We start from the raw sequence: 18146 nt of genomic DNA on the forward strand, positions 1-18146 counted from the left end.
TGAGACTTTAACCCATGCACCACCAGCGAGGCATAAGGCATAAAAATTTAGATAAAATGACTAATGTGGGATTATATCAATAAAGTTCATACAAAAACATTTACATAACAAAATGTAATTTAGATCTGTCATTAGAAAATAATATATTAGTGTTATTTTCTGATCATGGTAACTGTGTTCTCTTTATCTTAGTGAAAACGTCCTGATTTTGATAGTTATCTTTTCATAAGGGTCCTTGAAATATCTAGGTGTTAAAAAAGAATCTTCATGCTCCTGAGATCCCAGTTACCATCTTCATTATTTAGCATCTCTCTGCCTCTCGCATCTCTCAGAACTCATATTCTACCTTCCATTTCTTTTCACTGTGTTTCAATAATGTTGGCCTTTTGTTTGTTAGTTATTCCAGGCTTGATCTGTTTCAAAACCTTTTGTACTTGCTATTTTCTCTGCCTATAACATTCTTCACCAGATCTGTGCAAGACTGGCTTCTTGTCCCCATCACTGAACCCTGGCTCAGATTAGACACTTAAGCACCTCTCATTAGGCAGCAGTCTCTGACTTCTCAACCAAAAGCAAGATTCCTCCCAGGCTCCATGATGTTACCTGTTTTCTTATTGTCATAGAATTTATCTTAATTCCTTATTGCATCTACCTCCCTCACTTCCACTCCTGTTTCCATCTCTATCTAGAATACAGGTCCATGGAAGCAGGGGCCTTGTCTGTGTCTTGATGACTGTTGCACACTCTTTATCTAGAATGGTACCTAGATAGATTAGGGCTTCCTAATATTTATTGAGTGGATAAATGCATTTAGACGAGATGAATTGCAGGAGGAAAAAACCAGTTGTGGGCGGATGCTATGGATACTAAAATATTCAGCATATTAGCTATTGATGTTTTTAGAGTCTCTGACTTCAAAAGAGTTAAGTGTTGCCTGCACTGATGGTAGCAGTGATTGTTTTCTTTCTACATAGAGCAAGGGACTGAAGAGATTGGACATGGTGGAAGGATTAGGAAGAATAGAGTTTCCAAACTTCACTTGTATGACAATTAGTCTCAAACATCTGAAATGCAAGCTATCCAGGGCTGTTTATGGAGCAGTAGATATGCCCCAGAGAGAAGGGATCCCCAAGCTAATGGAAATAAGCCATTCGCACACAGAGAACAGCCCTTTGGCCTGAGGGCCCATCCTAATGCAAAATTTCACATTCCAAGTTTTGTTCTTTTTTTTTTTTTGTCTGTGAAGTGGGCATGTCATTATTACTTTGCCACATTTTGAGACTTGCTGGAGAAGAGCTAAGGCAAGCATTTGTTTAATAAAGGCACTAAGTAACAACATTCCTCATTTCATCTTCTTCCGACCTTTTCAAAGCCCTTCTTCAAAGCTGGTCTCTTTGAGGCTGTATTTACTCCATATTAAATGTCTCTCCGAGTAAATTCTTTGGGTAAGGGCCAGTCTTCATGGTGTTCTTGCTAATGCAAGACTTTAGAGCTATCTATAAATGACAGGTCTCCTTTGTACAATTGGTTGAAGAATACCACCATTCTGACCCCTGGGTGGCAGGAACCATTTCCCATTCTTCATTTTCTGTAGGAATTTGTAAGGAGCTGGGCTGCATTAGATTCTTGTAAATGCATAAAAATGCCAACCACACTGCAGACATGATGTTTTCAGACACTTGTAAGTTCAAAAATACCCTTTATTCTTTGCAACTCAGTAAGAAGGCTGTTCCCCATGGAGACCTCGCCACAAAGCAAGTTTGAAGTTCTCTTTTGTTTGGCTTATTGGAGTCATTGGTGAGCTAGCTACAGAAGCCCCGCTACCCTTTTTTTTTTGTTCTTCCTATGTTTGGCATGGGGGAGATGAATGGGAGAAGCAAAACAAAAGTTTTTTCACTCTTCTTTGTGTCTAAAAGGATCAAGCAGATTTTTATACAACTGCAAACACCAATACTTTTTTCACCTTGATAATTAAAGAAAAGATTAAAGTGACCGGGTAATAACTGGACTAACTAGCTGAAAAGAAAACTGTTCTGGATGGTGTGCTGGGATTGTATTCTAGCAAAAGTGTGTACAGTTGGGACAATAAGCATGGATTTTACCTTTCCAGTGGCATGATCATTTTAATTTCTTCCTTTCTACTTAGCTCAGATTATATTGAAATGGTAATCTGCATATTTCTTCCATATGCTTATGGAGACAGGTACACTTTAACTGTGACATATCTAAATTAGCATGGAAACATTCCAAACAGCATCATTTCCAAGAGCCATTGTCATTTCATGCATGCCAGAAAAATAACATTAGATAATAAGTGAAAATGTGAACTGGAAATGAAGTGACAGGAAGAATAATTCAGTAGGAGTATTGAATTAGGCTTCAGAAAAACCTTGGCTCATATTTGTTTCTGTCTATCTGTGCAATGTTAGGCAAATGTTGTGATCTCTCCTGGTCTTGATTCAAACATCCACCATATGGGCAATATAACATGATAAATGGGTATGAAATTATTCTGAAGAACAAAACACAATTACAACATGAATGCATTTGTTTTATAGATATTTTTATGTGAGACCAGCTGCCATTTAATGGATATTTTGTCAAATATTTGAAACTTATTAATAAGGCAAATAAATCCTTACTTGGGAAGGAGTTCCTTACAAGGAAAAATGTCCTCTGTGTTTCCCTCCTATCTTTCCCAGAAGATATACTAAATACTTGGTTTACTTTCTCAGCACATCATTAGTCCTTAGCACCGGGCTGTCTGGCTTCCATTGCTGTCAGTATTCATTTTCTGGAAGCTCATCACTCATTGTCTGATGGCCAAATCCAGCCAGTCTTTGGTTCAGCTTTGCTCTGAGTGTCTCCAGTAGCATTGCGTTTGCTTCCTCCTCCAGCTTCTAATGTCCACCTCCTCCCACAGTTCATTATGTCTTCGTGTCTTAAAGTAACTGGGGAAACTGAAGAATGTGAAACATAATGTTGTATGCAAGTTGTGAAACCTAAGATATTCTCTTTGTTCTATGACAATAAATTTTTTGCAAGATATTTATCAATAGAAACTTAGATAAAGGGAAACTCTGAGTGCCATCTTGTGGCAAGGCATGACTTACCGCCTCTCATTCAACATTCCTCACCCCTAAATATTTTCGCTTGCTCTGCCTGTCAGTGTCAGTTGACTCTGGAGTTCCTTTCCTTTTGAAGCCTTTCCCCCCTAGACTTTGAGTCACTGAAGCAATTCTGTTATCTATCTTCTTTACGTTTTGATTCAATATAATATCACAATTTTGAATATCTCCTCCTTGCTTGGATCTTATTGCTATTATTTCATCTTGTTTTGATCACTATATGATTTATTCTTATTTCGTGTTCGTGATTCCACTTACTTCTCTCCTGACAGCTGTAGGTCTACTCTCCTCTTAATACTCAACCCTCAGGAGAGTTGACAGATGAAACATGGACACCTGGATGAAGGAAACAGAAGGTAAAGCAAGGCTTGTTCTAGACAATCAGGAGGCAGAGAATTGTGCTTACTTAAGAGGAGCTAAGGGCATATGTCTTGGTCCTTTAATTAAAAAAAAAATTTATTCAGAGAATTACAGCTTGAAGAGGGAAAAAATATAATACGGGAGAATGCCAGACTTGCAAGGCCATGGATCTCGCATAAGTTTCTTCCAATTCAAGCAACTCCCTACCCTTTGATTTCGGCTTCCTGGTGAAGCCTTCTAAGTCTAGTGGTTTGGTGAAGACCGGTATCTTAGAGGACATCAGTGGCATCTAGTTTGTGAGTTTTTCAAGATTGGTGGCTGTGTTTACTACTTTGTGTTTCCTTTATCTCATGTTGTGTTTGCCAGCATTAGATAGTCAATAAATGTTGAGAGCTAAGTGAAATTAATGAATGAGTCCTAGATCTCCTTAACAGATTCTTGTTAGCTTTGCTTCTGAACATCTAAATAGATTTTTTTTTAAGATTTATTTATTTATTCGTACAGAACTGGGGTACAGGCCAGAGATGCGGAGGGTGAGAGGATTCACCAGAGACAGAGTGGGGAGCAGAACAGGCAGATCGAGGAAGTACACTGCTGAGGGGAGCAGCGGGCGGGTCAGGAGAGGTCTGCCACGCCATGTGGTCACCTCCGGGGCAGGCGGGGATCGAACTCATGCGGAAGTGGCTTTAGCTTCTCAGTGCTGTGCTTTAACCCACTGCGCCACCAGGGAGGGCCCTAAATATATTTTAAAATAAAAGTTTTGACCACCGCATACCTCGAATTCTCAAGGTAACTCCCTTAGAACTTGACGGTGAGTGTAACTTGCTAGAGCTTGTGTGTGTGCACACATACCAGCTTCTTCTGGTATTACGACTTGCCTAAAATCTCCCCCACAACTAAAAGAGTGGAATCATGCACATAATATCTTCCCTCATTTGTCCTCCTACAGCCAACTCTGACTTAAATATTATTCTCTTAATTCAGTTTTTTGGTTTTAAGTACTGATAAATTTGCTATGTCCTTCATCAAATGAGGCAATATAGGAAATGTTCATTGGGGTGGCTGACAAGTTTATTTTTACCTGAAAATTTGGACTCCTCCTCTGGCTTTATTACCATTGATTCCACTTTATCCAAGAGTCAATTTCAACGTGTGGAAGGGGATTCTGAGACTTGGAAGAAAGAGAGAGGGAGAGGTTGAATAATATCAGTTTCCCTGTGTTAGTCATTTCAGGTACTGATGCGCAGAGTGTCTGCATCTAACAGATGAGCTTAAATGAGACAACCAGAAACTATTTTTTCTCTTTCATGGGCTAATTCATATCATGACATTTACAAAGAATCGTTGCCCTCTGAGCCCATACTCTGCCCTGTAACCAAAATAGGACTTGAATCTCAAGCTGCAGCTTAAGTTAATCTCTCACTTAACATCTGTTGCACTGTATTATTTAGATTTTCATATGTAATCTGACATAAATCTCAAAGATGGCACATTTTGGGTTTCTGTTTTAGCATCAGTGAGGTCCATTACACATGACTGTGACTTGGAACTTTATTTTACTTTCACAGTTCTTTGAGATGACTTCTTTTAAGAGAAGGGAAACCTCCTCTGTATTAAAAAATTGATCACACAAATTTCTTTGTGATTTCTGTATAGCAGCTTCATAGATTCATGGACATGGACAGAGATCATCTGATGTCAACACCATCAACAGCTGAGCAGACTAAATCTTAGTGAAGATAAGGGACTTATCCTAGTACCCAACCTGGAAACTTAATTCTGTTTTCAGGATGCCCTCTTTGGTTTTTGATGTTCTTGTGTCTCATGTGCTCACTGAGGCATTGCGTTGGTGTGATGGGCCAGATCATATTTCCCTTGATTTGAACCACCACCAAAAAGTACTGGTGGCACAAGAGAACCTTTATTTCAAGGGATTTCACGTAGTTAAATATTTATATAGCATAGGGAGTTAAAGAGAATATGGCAAGGGACAGGGGAGGAAAGGAAGGGGCCTTCTTCATAAAGAACCTGCAGGTTGCTTGGAAACAGCCCAAATGTCCAAAGCTAGATGATCGGATCAAGATGTGGTCTATATACACAATGGAATACTACTCAGCAAATAAAAAAAGACAAACTATGCCATTCTCAGCAACATGGATGAAGCTAGAAGGGATCATGCTTATGAAATAAATCAGAAGGAAAAATGAAAATATCGAATGGTTTCACTTATAGGAGGAATATAAGAGAACCAAGTAAGACATAGGGGGCAACGTGTATTGTTATTACAATATACAACACAACACAACAAAACAAACAGGCCATTATAAACCAGAGAAATCCTACAGAGGAGGGGGAGAGAGAGGGATCAGAAGGAGGGAGGGAGGAATGTGCAGGACTGTGGTGATGATGGGCAGGGGAAATGAGGAGGGGGAAGTAAATATTGTTTTAAAATGAGCAATAATGTAAATAGATATATAAATTAATAAAATAATAATTTTAAAAACCCTTCAGGTTGTTATCTTAAATGCAACAAGGACTTGCATTTAAGTCTTTGAGGACTTGCATTTAAGGACTTGTTTTTATCAGGACTTGACAGGTTTTAAAAATGTTTTATTTTGTTGTGAGGCAGAAGAAAAACTATAATATAGAGATAATATAAGATAAAAAGCAAATTATTGATTACATTTAATTTTCTTACCATTTTAGCCTTCTTTAACCTAGAACAGTTACCTCAATTACACTTGGTCTTTTGTGACATTAACATTTTTGAAGCATCCAGGACAGTTGTCTTACCTGAATCTGGAGTTGTCTGATTGCTTCCTTATGGTTAGATTCAGTTTAAATATATTTGGCAAGAATGCTGCATAGGTTGTGTGTGGGTTTCCTTCTTAGAAAGCTTTCCCGGCTGCAGATTGGAGAATGGATTGAAGGATACTAAATGAAGAGGTTGTGGCAGTTAATTGGGTGAATGACACAGTAGCCAGGAGTGATAAGGAGGTGGTGGGAACTGAAGAGGGAAGATCTTGGTAAGGTTTAGAAGATGGGCGAACTTTGGATGTGGTGGGAAGCAGAGAGGGAGCAACCCAGGATAGTCCACGGTTACTGATAAATGATTGTGTCACTCAGCAACTGAGGCTATACACGAAATGTTTACATTGATGTGGCCGGGAGCCTTATTTGGCACATGTACTTCTGACATGCCCATCGGTCATTCTGCCCATCGGTCATTCAGATACCTGATTGTGACTCGTATGGAATTCAAGATTAAAATATTAGCATATACGTTAAGTATCAGCATATAGGGTTAAGCCATAAGGGGGGATCCGATTGTCTAGCCAGAGTATTAGGTGGTGAGAAACGGAGCAATAAAACACTTTTTTTTGGGGGGTACTGCCTAGTTCAGTACTCTTTTCCAGAGTTATTACTTAGAGTTCAGAATTTTATGTCCTGAGGTTGTTCTACTGATTTGATATTTACTAACCAGCTAATGTCAGAATTGCTGGGCTCATCATAGATAGCATTTTCTCAGAGCCAGAGATTTGCTGGAATTGATCCCCTATTCAGTGATCCATGTTTCATCCGGGTACCCATGGGTCAGTGTGATGTTGTCTCTGTCAGAGGGGCCAAATCCTATTTCAGATGGGCCAGCTATGCTTCCTCCATTATTACTTGGTTGAATCCCAGAATGTGCTGAGGCATATTATGCAAATGCAGTAAATATGATCACACATCAGCTGTACATGTGCACATGTCTGTTTCTGCAGTCTGGACTGCAATTGTGCAATAGATTGTTCCAGACTGACCTAGCAGAAGAAAAATAAAGGAAACCCCCAATATTTTAGTTCCATTTAATGCTTTGTCTTTATAAAACTTCTGTGCTATGTTTTTCCTGTAGATATTAACATATGAAAAAAAAAGAGTCAGGACACAAACACTCCTCTTTATTCCTCCAAGAACACTCCTCTTTTTCCTCCTCAGGTGGAAGCTGAGGTCACTATAATGTTTTATTGACAGGTGTGTGTCTGTTACAAAGCCTTTCCATTCCTAACATATTTAGAACAATGTTAGAAGAATAGGTACAAAAATGGGAATTCTTTTTCAATGACTTCAAAAGAGAAGATGAAGGAGACCAGGGAAATGCAAGTGTAAAGGGAAAGCCTGAATGCTTCTCACAGGGAAAGGGAAGGCTGAGCCCAGTGGGGAAGGCTGAGTGTTCAGTTGCCAATACCTGTAACTTCAGGACTGACATTTTCCAGATCTCCACTCAGGGAAGGCAACACCTGATTTCACTTAAAACCGTAGCATCTGCCCTTCTGCTTTCCCATGCCCAGGCCTATGCCTCACCAGCCAGAGCCATGAGGTTTGAAAGAAAGGAGGATGCAATTAGTGGGGGCGAGGGGGGCTAGGGGAGGGGGAATGAATGGAAATCTCCTGAGAGCCTCCACCAGAATTCTGATCTGAGTGTGCAGCTGACTTAGGAGGTTTCTCCACATGCTACACATGCAGTATAGTCAAGTGCCAAGAGCAAGAGACGGAGCTTGCTGATGCAATCATTTATTTACACATAACACTATTTTTCATTCTGGAGGTGGTTGATGTGGGGGATTTAGTAGTTGTGGCTCTGGCCTCTGCTTTCTTGAATCGCCCACGTTGCTTATTAGGTAGAGCAGATAACAATTTTTCTCTTAAATATCAAGTTGTAAAAGTTGATTAGGGCACCAGTGTTCAATTTTTGTATTGTTTATTCTGGTCTTTAATTTATGCACACACATATAGGTGTACATATACATACATACATAGAAGGCAGAGAAGACTTAAACCACAGGAGAATATATATGGATATATATATACGGATGACAAAATATGTTTAAAATATATGTGTGTATGTGTCTCTGGGTGTGTGTTAATACTTGTCCAAAAGACAACACAGATTTCCTGATGTTAATTTGAATTCTAAAAGATCTGTATGAAGGCTGAAATAAGATAAAAACCCAAAATTACAGCCAATACAGAAAACTTTAAAAGCACAGACACATTTGTTATGGTGGATCTTTTTTTTACAACCTAAGTATTATATTCATTGTTTTTCCATTTGCTCTTTTTTACCTAGCAATATATTAATATTTTCCACCTTAAAATATTTTTATGCAGTGAATTTATTGAATTCTACCCTATGACTTATTGACTAGTCCCCTTATTGTTGAGAATTTGACCAGTCTCTCTCTCTCCTACCCCCTCCCTTCTTCTCGCCTTCTTTTTCTCCCCCCATTAACCAAATATTCATATGCACTTTACATTCATTTCTGTATGTTTCCTTAGAGCAAATTTGCAGAAGCCAAATTTTTAGTCAAAGTATATATGTATTTTTAATGCTTTTGGCACAGATTGCCAAACTGTCTCTTTCCTGAAGTGTCCAGACCAGAATAATTGGGATAGTTAGCACTGAAAACTGTGCAAGACTGAATCCTCTCTACCCCTCTGAACAAGCTCAGAGGAAGAAAGCTAATCTGAGAACTGGAACTCCAAGTCTCTATTTTCACTGAAGCTTAGGTAGTAATAAATGAGGTTTGGTCTGAGATTAGAATACAAAAAGCTTAAAATATCATTTTTTTAAATATAAAATATATATATAACAATATCATTAATATTAAAAGAATGGAATTCTAAAGAAATAGATTATTGTTTGTTCCCGGAATTGAATACTTCTGATATGCAGAAAATCCTTGACTGCTGGGGCAGTTCCATACCTCGAACTAGGATCTCAGAAACAGGCCACTGAAAGAAGCTTATAAATAGAGAGTATGTGAAGTAGTAGTGAAGGCCCTCCAGTAAAAGAGGAAAGAGAGCTTCATAGTTTCTTGCTGGATTCATTAGCTTTCTGCAGCCTAATGGAAGAACTGTCTTTGCAATTCTCATCTTTTCTAGAAACCTCTGGTGTCTAATAAATTTCTATGCAGAGTTTCAACCTTAGAGCAATAATTCTCAACACTTCTTGCTAATCATATTTTTGTCCCTAGCATTTATTCATGAAGATTAATTTCTGTAGCTATGTCCAAGTACGGAAACTTTCTCCCTTTTCTGTTCCTGCAGTAAATAAAATCAATTAATCAATAAGAGACATCTTACTAGTGTTAGGCACTAGTAAGTCTCCAGCCTCCATTGTAACAAGAGGGTCATGTTGGCACTTGGGATCTCCAGTTGTCCGTGTGGAATCAGAACTCAAGCTAAACACTCCTCAAAATATTGGGTGTTCCCATTCCTTAGTAAGTGGCACTGGGTCCTGAGTAAATGCCAGTAGGCCCTGTGGGAAGGAGAACCATTGTCATATGTGATGCTGCAGTGTTCTTCCTGAAGACCTGGATATGTCTGTAGTTAATGGGTTTCTACATCTAAAAATTGACTCAGGACAAGAACTAGCAAGGGATAAAGACTTTTCACTGAAGCAACTATCCTCAATCTCCTGCTCATCCATTATTTTCTTTTTGTGATTATAGTTTTTTTTTTCTTAATGACAATAAAAAAAGATAGCATTTATTGAGAACTCCTCCTGCGCCAACACTAAATTTTAAGATCTTTTCATATATTACCTCTTTTTTAAAAAAAGGATTTATTTATTTATGCATACAAAACTAGGGTACAGGCCAGAGGTGTGGCAGGTGAAAGGATTCACCAGAAACAGAGTGGAGAGAACAACAGGCAGATTGACAAAGTACACTGCTGAGGGGAGCAGCAGGCAGGTCAGGACAGGTCTGTGGCGCCATATATGTCAGCTCCCTGGCGGGGATCGAACTCGTGCTGCAGTGGCTTCTGAGAGCTTCATAATTTCACGCTTTAATCCATCGCACCACCAGGGCATAGGATAGTGTCTTTTTTTCTTTAAGATTTTATTTATTTTTATGTAGAAGAACTGGAGTACAGGGCATGGGTGCAGAGGGTGAGAGGATTCACCAGAGACAGAGTGGGGAGCAGAACAAGCAGAGATTGGAATACACTGCTGAGGGGAGCAGCAGGAGAGACAGGAGAGGTCTGCTGCGCCATGTGGTTCACCTCCCTGGCTGGGGATTAAACTTGCGCTGCAGTAGTAGCCGTGGACAACTTCATAGTACTGAGGCTTAACCTCCTGTACCACCAGGGAGGTCCCAGGATAGGTCTTCATGTTATCACGCTCATTTTATAGCTGAAGACACAGATTCAGAGAAGGTAACTTACTGAAGGCTACACTTCTAGCAAGTGGCAGAGCCAGGTTTTGAGCCCAGACTCACTCCAGAATCTGTATGTGTAATCAATTTCTGTGTATTTATAAAATTGTCATAAAATAAGACCCAATTTGGGCCTGGTATATTCAGTAAAGAAGTGGAAAGAAAAGTGAACTGGAATTGCAAAAACAAGCAAGCACCTCTAGCCCTCCCTGGTGGCGCAGCGGGTTAAAGCACAGCACTAAGAAGCTAAAACCACTTCAGCATGAGTTCAATCCCTGCCTGGAGGTGACCTGAATGGCAAGGCAGACCTCTCCTGACCCGCCCACTGCTCCTCCCAGCAGTGTATCTCGTCAATCTGTCTGTTCTCCTCCCCACTCTGTCTCTGGTGAATCCTCTCACTGCACCTGCACCTCTGGCTGTACTCCAGTTTTGTATGCATAAATAAATAAATCTTTTAAAACAAACAAACAACAACAACAACAACAACAACAAGCAAGCACCTCTGCCAAAAATGAATTCTGAGACCCAGAAGAGGTCTGTGGCTTGGGCAATGAAGGGTGACAGAGAATGTGGAAATAGTCACACTAGAATGGTCAGCCTAGTCTGAGTCTCCAGGGAGGATGGAGCATCAGAACCAGCTAGGGTTGTATTAAAATACAGATCCCTAGGACCCTCCATGGATGACCAAATCTAGTGTGTGATTCCACACTTTGTCATAATTTAGTAGTGTCAGGATTTTAAATCTTTGCCAGGTTAGATATAAAATTGTCTGGAAGGCACTCACACACCCACACATGCGCACAGGCATGTTGAGCCATTGCTTACTATAGCAGATGAGATTGTTTGAGGGGTTGTTTCTTGACCAGTATAAGAAATTACCCCCGTTTATGACTGTGCTTCTATAGGAAAACATGCACCCAGTTTCTCACAGCTGAGGGGCTGATAGTCTAGGAGCATAGCAAGATGACCAGCTATAGTCATGAGAGGCCACTTGGACTCCTGGGCCTGTGAGCTACAAGTCACTGAGTATGTGGTCACTGTTGCTGGAGCCAGAGCAGAGCTATTAATCTCTCTGTGCCCTCTGGACAGAGTCTTTGAGCTCAGCAGCAGTAGCTTACCTGTGTGGCTTTTGTATGTCACCAGCATGATGGTGGCACAGTTTTCTGTCTCAATGTTTATTCCCTGTTGATAATCTGCTGGTGGTATCCACATTACTTTATCTCAGACTAAAACTTCCTTGAAAGCAAGAACCATGTCTCATCTTTGATTACACTCGGTACCCATGTGACAAATCAGTGCCAATAAGTGTTTGGTGACCCCTTTCTTTGACTCCTTCCCTCCTTCCCTGGGCCAGCTATTTATAGCTCCCCATTAGAACTCTACTCTTTGGAGAGTACCCCTTTTCTCTGTAATCACTTCATTTCTCTGAATTATGTATCTCACTTCCCCTCACTCCCCAGGGGAAAGCTGGGTCTGTCCTAAAGCCAAAAAGGCTTGAAGTCAAGTAAGAATTTTGTTCCTTTTACTGCCATATGATAAGATTCATCACTGGCTCACTGGGACCTTTGCCCAAAACCGGTTATTGTGTCATCATGGCATCTTAGGGAATTTCTTCTTAAGAAGATATCTTTATGGCTAAAGAAGTAATTTCCATAATATTCCTTACCAAATATCCCGCCTCTACCTCCAGCCCACCAAAAGTGCAAGACTTGGAGAGGCTTCATGACACATGTGCGAAGTAATTTTTAAAAAAAATTTGTATTGATATGTTCTGGAAACTAATGGACTGTAGCTGTTAAGGGGATAATACGATCTTTTTTTTTTTTTTAAAAAAATCTGTTTTGATTTTATATTAGTTTGAATTTTTTTAAAATATACTCATTTACTCATTACATCATCCTTCATTTTTGTACAATGTATGATTTTCCCGTGAAATTCCCACCACCAGTTCACCCTCACCATCACCACAGTCCCTTTGCTCTTCCAACTCCTGTTCTCGTCCTTCTCTCTCCTTCTCCCCTACAGAATATTTCTGGTTTGTAGTTGCCATTAGTTATGCTGATACCCCCAATTCTAAGCCAACCCCATAGGGTTTATTATAACCTTCTCCGCTTTTCTTATTTGGAATCATTTTGTAATGTATACTCTTTATAATTTAACATATGGATCATAATTTTATCCTTACTAAGTTTCATTTTCTGAAGTCTGTATTTTCCATTATGAATACAGTCCCCAATTTTATAGGCATTTGGATTGTTTTTAGTTGTTAACTTTTAAAATAACCCCAATTATCAATTATTTTAGAAACTTTTTGTAATTACACATGCAGGAAGAATGTCTAGCAGTGAGATTACTTGTTCTAAGGGAAAATACATTTAAGATTTTGATAGATATTTCCAGACTATCCTCTAGGAATGCTATTTGTATCCTTCAAAATCAGGCATATTTCTTAAAAGTAATCTTAACTTTTTTACCAATGTCAGTGTCTCTTTTTTCCTCTCTGTCACCATTTACAAGGATGGAATCAGGTTGCACTGTATTTACGGGCATGCACTTTCCCTTTTATCTAGTTAAATTGATTAATGCAACAATTAGACTCAAGCCGAGTCTTCTGTGAGTTTTATTCACAGATATTTCCCAAATCTTGTTTTCCTTTCACAACTTCAGTCAAATTATGGGCTGATATCTTTAGAATCTACTGAAGGTTTCATTGCCCAGACTTAACTGGAGCTACTTCTCTTCATAGTAAAACCAGCTCTCAGCTCAAAGATATCTTGGCTCTTTCAGAAATAGCTGTTTTCCTTCTAGGCAATTTTCAAACTGTTCTCTTTTAATAGCTACACTTAAAATGGTCCTGATATGATTGGTTGTAGTCACTGACTCAAATGGTTCCACATTAACGGATCGTCTCTCTTGAAGTACAGAGACTGACTTGGTTCAGAGTTCTCACATTTTTTCCCTCTGACTTCCACTAGAAAGTCCTGTATTCTTACAGCCTCTCTTAGATAGTCACCTTTGTCTCCTCCTTATTACTCCAAACTGAGCACTTAAAGCAAGGAGTGTCTGAGTGCATCCAACAGTGTGGAGTAATAAGCACAATTTAGAGGGAATCGGCTACAATGAATGAGAATTAAGGTTGGGTGTTTGGGATGCAGGCGTTGATTGCGCCAAATAACTCCCGAGGAGTCTGACATTTATTTTGTCTTATTGTGTATCAGACACTGAAATGATGAAGCAGACATGGTACCTTTTTGTTTCTGTCTGCCTGAGAGAGAGAGGCAGACCTGAACAATGACAAGCATGGCTGTTTATTGCTCTCAAGTAGCCAATAAACAGCAGGGGGACCAGAGCAGAGCCTCAGTGCCTCCATCTTAGAGGAGTGAGAGAGGAACTCACAGAGGAGGCCCTGACCTAGACTACGGAGAATGAAGAAAAGGAAGGATATTCCAGGCAGAGGTTAAAGAAAAAGTTTAGACTAACAAGGAAACCTAGAATAATGTGGGATGTTTTGCATGGGATAATGGGGAGTTCTGATATGGCCCAAATTTCATGAGAGTGGTTAGTGTTTGAGAATCTCTTTGTCCAAGTGTAAGCAAGTATCACACAGAAAACACAGTTTTTTTTAAGGACTCCATCTAATTCTATTCATTCTTTAATTAATTAAAGAAGAGAGAGACTAAAATGTGCGCTTTATGTCTGCTTGTTCTTTTGAAACTCTCACGTGAAGGTACAGTTCTCTGTGAGGCTAAGGATCTGAACACGATCCTTACCCATGGCTGTTGGAGGCCAGTTTGTGACTCCAAAAGGGGAAATTGGTGCTGAGTACAGCAGTGTCAAGCTTATTCTAACTGTGCCACAGAGACTATGAACAGATTATTATCCAGGAGATCAAGAAAATATAAAGCACTGACTTACATACCTGAGCGAACTACAGAATTTGGTGTCAGTCCCCTGGGGCCAGCTGCCCCTCCTCACCCAAAATATGGTAGGGTCATGTAACTGAAAAGGGCCTATTTAGGGTTTGCCTAATATTGGAGTAGCTCTTGGGTATTGAGTCATGAAGAAGCTTGCCTTATCATGCTAGATTCTGGGGAAACCAAAATTTTGAGTTGGTCACCCAGATGACATACATATGTGTCCACAAAGTTTTTAGAAGAGGAACTTAGAGGTGGTGGCCAGTTTGGAAAGTTTTTGAGCTTTATGACTTGTTTCGCAGTCGGCAATAATGCCAATAGTACCTGACAAAGAATTGGGGACAGGAGGTAGAAAAGCCATCACTTTGGGAGAAATAAATGAGAATTTATCTCCCGAGAGAGAGCAGAACAGAATGAGAGCAGTAGAAGCTAATTCTGGGGAGGGAGTAAGAAAGCAATCCCTTTGCTTAGATTGATGTCTTAGTTTTATTGTTGATTGCATTGTTGTCTTTTATTTTTAAAGTACCAAGTCCAAGGAAACTAAGGAAAATCACTGTCATTCATATATTAGTGTGTATTCATTGAGTGTTTTCAATGTAAAACTTGGCTTTTTGAAAAAAACCAAGATTTTCTCTCAGATCTCGATTTTCTTTAAACTTCTCATTAGCACATTCTCTGGTGCTTTTCTGATTGCACTTTTGTTTCTTTTATTCCTTTGATTGCTATAGAACTTCTGCAAGCAAGTTAGGTGTACCACAGTCTATTCTTTTTGTCTACAAGTCATTCTTTAAGTTCATAGCACCACCCTGAATTGAGTTTTTAACCTCAGTGCTTGATAACCCTAGTTTTTTCCCTCAAGCCATTATCTTCTCAGTTCCTCATCAATACCTACTGTTGTTGACCAGGACTTCCTTGAAACTCTTTTTTAGGTTCCTCCAGACTACATTTCTGGATAGTCTTCCTTTCTGCCCTTTCCCCTGCTTCTTTTTGACCTCTCTATGTAGACTTACCTTAAGATTTCTTCCTCACTTATTTTGTCCTTCAAAAGTGTCAAGAACATTCACAGCCTCAACTGTCTGCCTATGTAGGTGACTCCCAAGCCTATTCTTTCTTCTGTCAAGCCCCAGCTCATCTTCAGTTGTTTGCCAGACAGGTTCCTATGAGTTGTGTTTGAAAGAGATGCCAAAGTGAGCTGACCTGAGGATGCAGAGGGGTGGCGCCCTCTGGTGGAGAGAGTAGAAAGTCATCTTTAAGGATGCACTTGCTTAGAGACTGACATGTTCCAAAGAAGATTACATTTATGGAGCATCTACTTAATGCTCTATATTCAAATACATGTAATTTTCTAATACAGCAAAGAATGAATCTCTTCCACTAGCAATTATAATTACTAGGCAAAGCTCTCTGAAATCTTTCCGTTTCTTATTAGATCACTTCTATGCAACAAATAGAATTTCTTCAAATGATTTTAAGTTAGGAAATTGCTCTCTGATAGATGTTGTGTGCATATGAGATAGCCTACCAACCTTAAGGAACTTAACATTTTAACTGGAAAAAAAAATCATTTCTCCAACGAGGTGAATTACCAAGTCAGTTCCAAGTTAAGACTGTCATGGGGCACTCAGACACTAACTGGTCAAGATTCTCAGTTTGAGAAAGTTGAGCCACCTGTCAGAACATAGGTGTGTTCAGGAATGGCTTCAAGGGGAGCAAGGATTTAACTTCTCCATGATAAAATGTTTCAGTTCTCAATTTTTATCATGTCATCAAACCATCTCTAATGTTATTTCTCCACATTGACACTTATATTTTGGTAACTATCTTTTGCCTCATTTTAAAGCTTCACTTCCATGAAATCACAGATTTCTTTTTCTTTTCTTGTTTTATATGCATTTGCTTTTCTAATATACATGAAACAAACACAAGACACTCTCACTATATGGAGATCATTATTTCAAAAAAAAGACCACCTAACAGGAATATGATCAGTCGTCATATTAAATTTTAATGTAAAAGCTTAAAGAGGATTTTTGTTTATAAATAAAACTAAAAATTAGGAAGATAGGTATATTTCATTGTGTACTGAATAAATTATAAGCTGTCATTGATACTATGAACAATTTGGATATGAGCCCTCTATCTAATTATTAATCTAAAAATTTCTTTCAATCTGTATACCACATACTTTGGGAAACACTGCCTAGAGGGACAAGTAAGAGCTGAATATATTTAGAAGAGGGAAAGACCATACCAGATGAAAAGAAGAATTAGAGCAAGGACCAATCGAATGCATAGAACTCACTGGCAGTAACAAAAGAGTCATTGAGAACGATCAGGAGCCTGAAGGTGGGGGAGAAAATTATTCTTGAGTATCAGAGCTCTTGAAACTCAGGAAGAAAAAGGTCTTGAAGATCCAATGAGGTTTTGAGGGATGAGTGAAATTGATTTAAGTGATTGGGGAGAGAGAAATCTGATAGGATGGGGAGAATATGAAAATAGGCAGGCTGCTATGATAATTCATGCAAGGAGAAATGAGAACCTAGCTAAGACTTGTGACAATAAAATCAAGGAATTGATTGGGCACACGATACCCAGTAAATAGAGTTGATAGTATGTGGGATGAACCTGCAATTGAATGTATTTCCACTAATGATTATGATATTTCCATTCTCGGAAGTTGGTAATTCTCAGAAATATAACTATCAGGGTTGAGTGATTATTATTATGATTATTTTGGAAGTGCTGCTAGGCTGAGCTACTTTTCAAGAGTCATCAGCCCTTTATTTTTCTTGACCTTGTCTCCTGACTGTTTTTAGAGACAAGTCATTCAGGAATATAGACCCTAAAAGTATCAGAAATTCAGAGGTTTTTAAAAATATCTACCCATGTTAAATATTATAAATTCAATTTTTTTTGTTAACAAATGAAACATACTATGAAATAGCCCTCGTTGCCACTTTTCAGCCTCTACCTGGAATTGCATGAGCTACTTTCTAAAATCACCTTGAAATGTACCCAACCCAAGAAGGAATAGTCGCTTTAAAAAGCCTCACAATCCGTATTAGTGGGAAGTTCATAGAAAGGACTTTTTTGTAGTAGCTAATATTTTTGGATATTGATTTGAAAGTTACAAGCCTTTCTCTGCTTCTTCCCAGCCAGGTCTCTAGACAAACTTTATAACTTTGCTGATTGCTCTGGACTCCACCTGATATTCGCTCTAAATGCGCTGCGTCGCAATCCCAATAACTCCTGGAACAGTTCTAGTGCCCTGAGTCTGTTGAAGTACAGTGCCAGCAAAAAGTACAACATTTCTTGGGAATTGGGTAATGGTAAGTAAGGATGTTATTTCCTCTTAATTGACAAGATAGAGGGTAAACATAAGTTGGTTGAGGATATAGTCTCAGTCAAACCACCTCTTGTACACTGAACTGTAAATAACCAGTAGCACAGTCAATAGACTTAGTGACTCCATACCATCTCCCCCCTGGGGTGGGGGAGAGTTATTCTCAAGTGGAGGCCCACTGGCTGAGCTAAGGCTTTGCAGA

At 39.2% G+C, this 18146-nt stretch overlaps 1 protein-coding gene across 2 annotated transcripts in view; it reads left to right on the top strand.

Annotated features, from left to right (window-relative positions):
* The window catches only part of HPSE2 (heparanase 2 (inactive)), a 414871-nt gene that overhangs the window by 225092 nt on the left and 171633 nt on the right, over positions 1–18146 (top strand). Inside the window, exon 4 of one of the 2 annotated variants that reach the window (XM_004680550.2) lies at positions 17757–17930. The exons of the other annotated variant lie outside the window; for it this stretch is intronic. Within the exon in view, the coding sequence (XP_004680607.1) occupies positions 17757–17930 (174 nt within the window). The remainder of the gene's footprint in view (positions 1–17756; positions 17931–18146) is intronic. 2 annotated transcript variants of the gene reach the window in all.

The sequence above is a fragment of the Condylura cristata genome, unplaced genomic scaffold, assembly GCF_000260355.1.
Source record: "Condylura cristata isolate star-nosed mole 26May11 unplaced genomic scaffold, ConCri1.0 scaffold00011, whole genome shotgun sequence".
Classification (NCBI taxonomy): domain Eukaryota; kingdom Metazoa; phylum Chordata; class Mammalia; order Eulipotyphla; family Talpidae; genus Condylura; species Condylura cristata.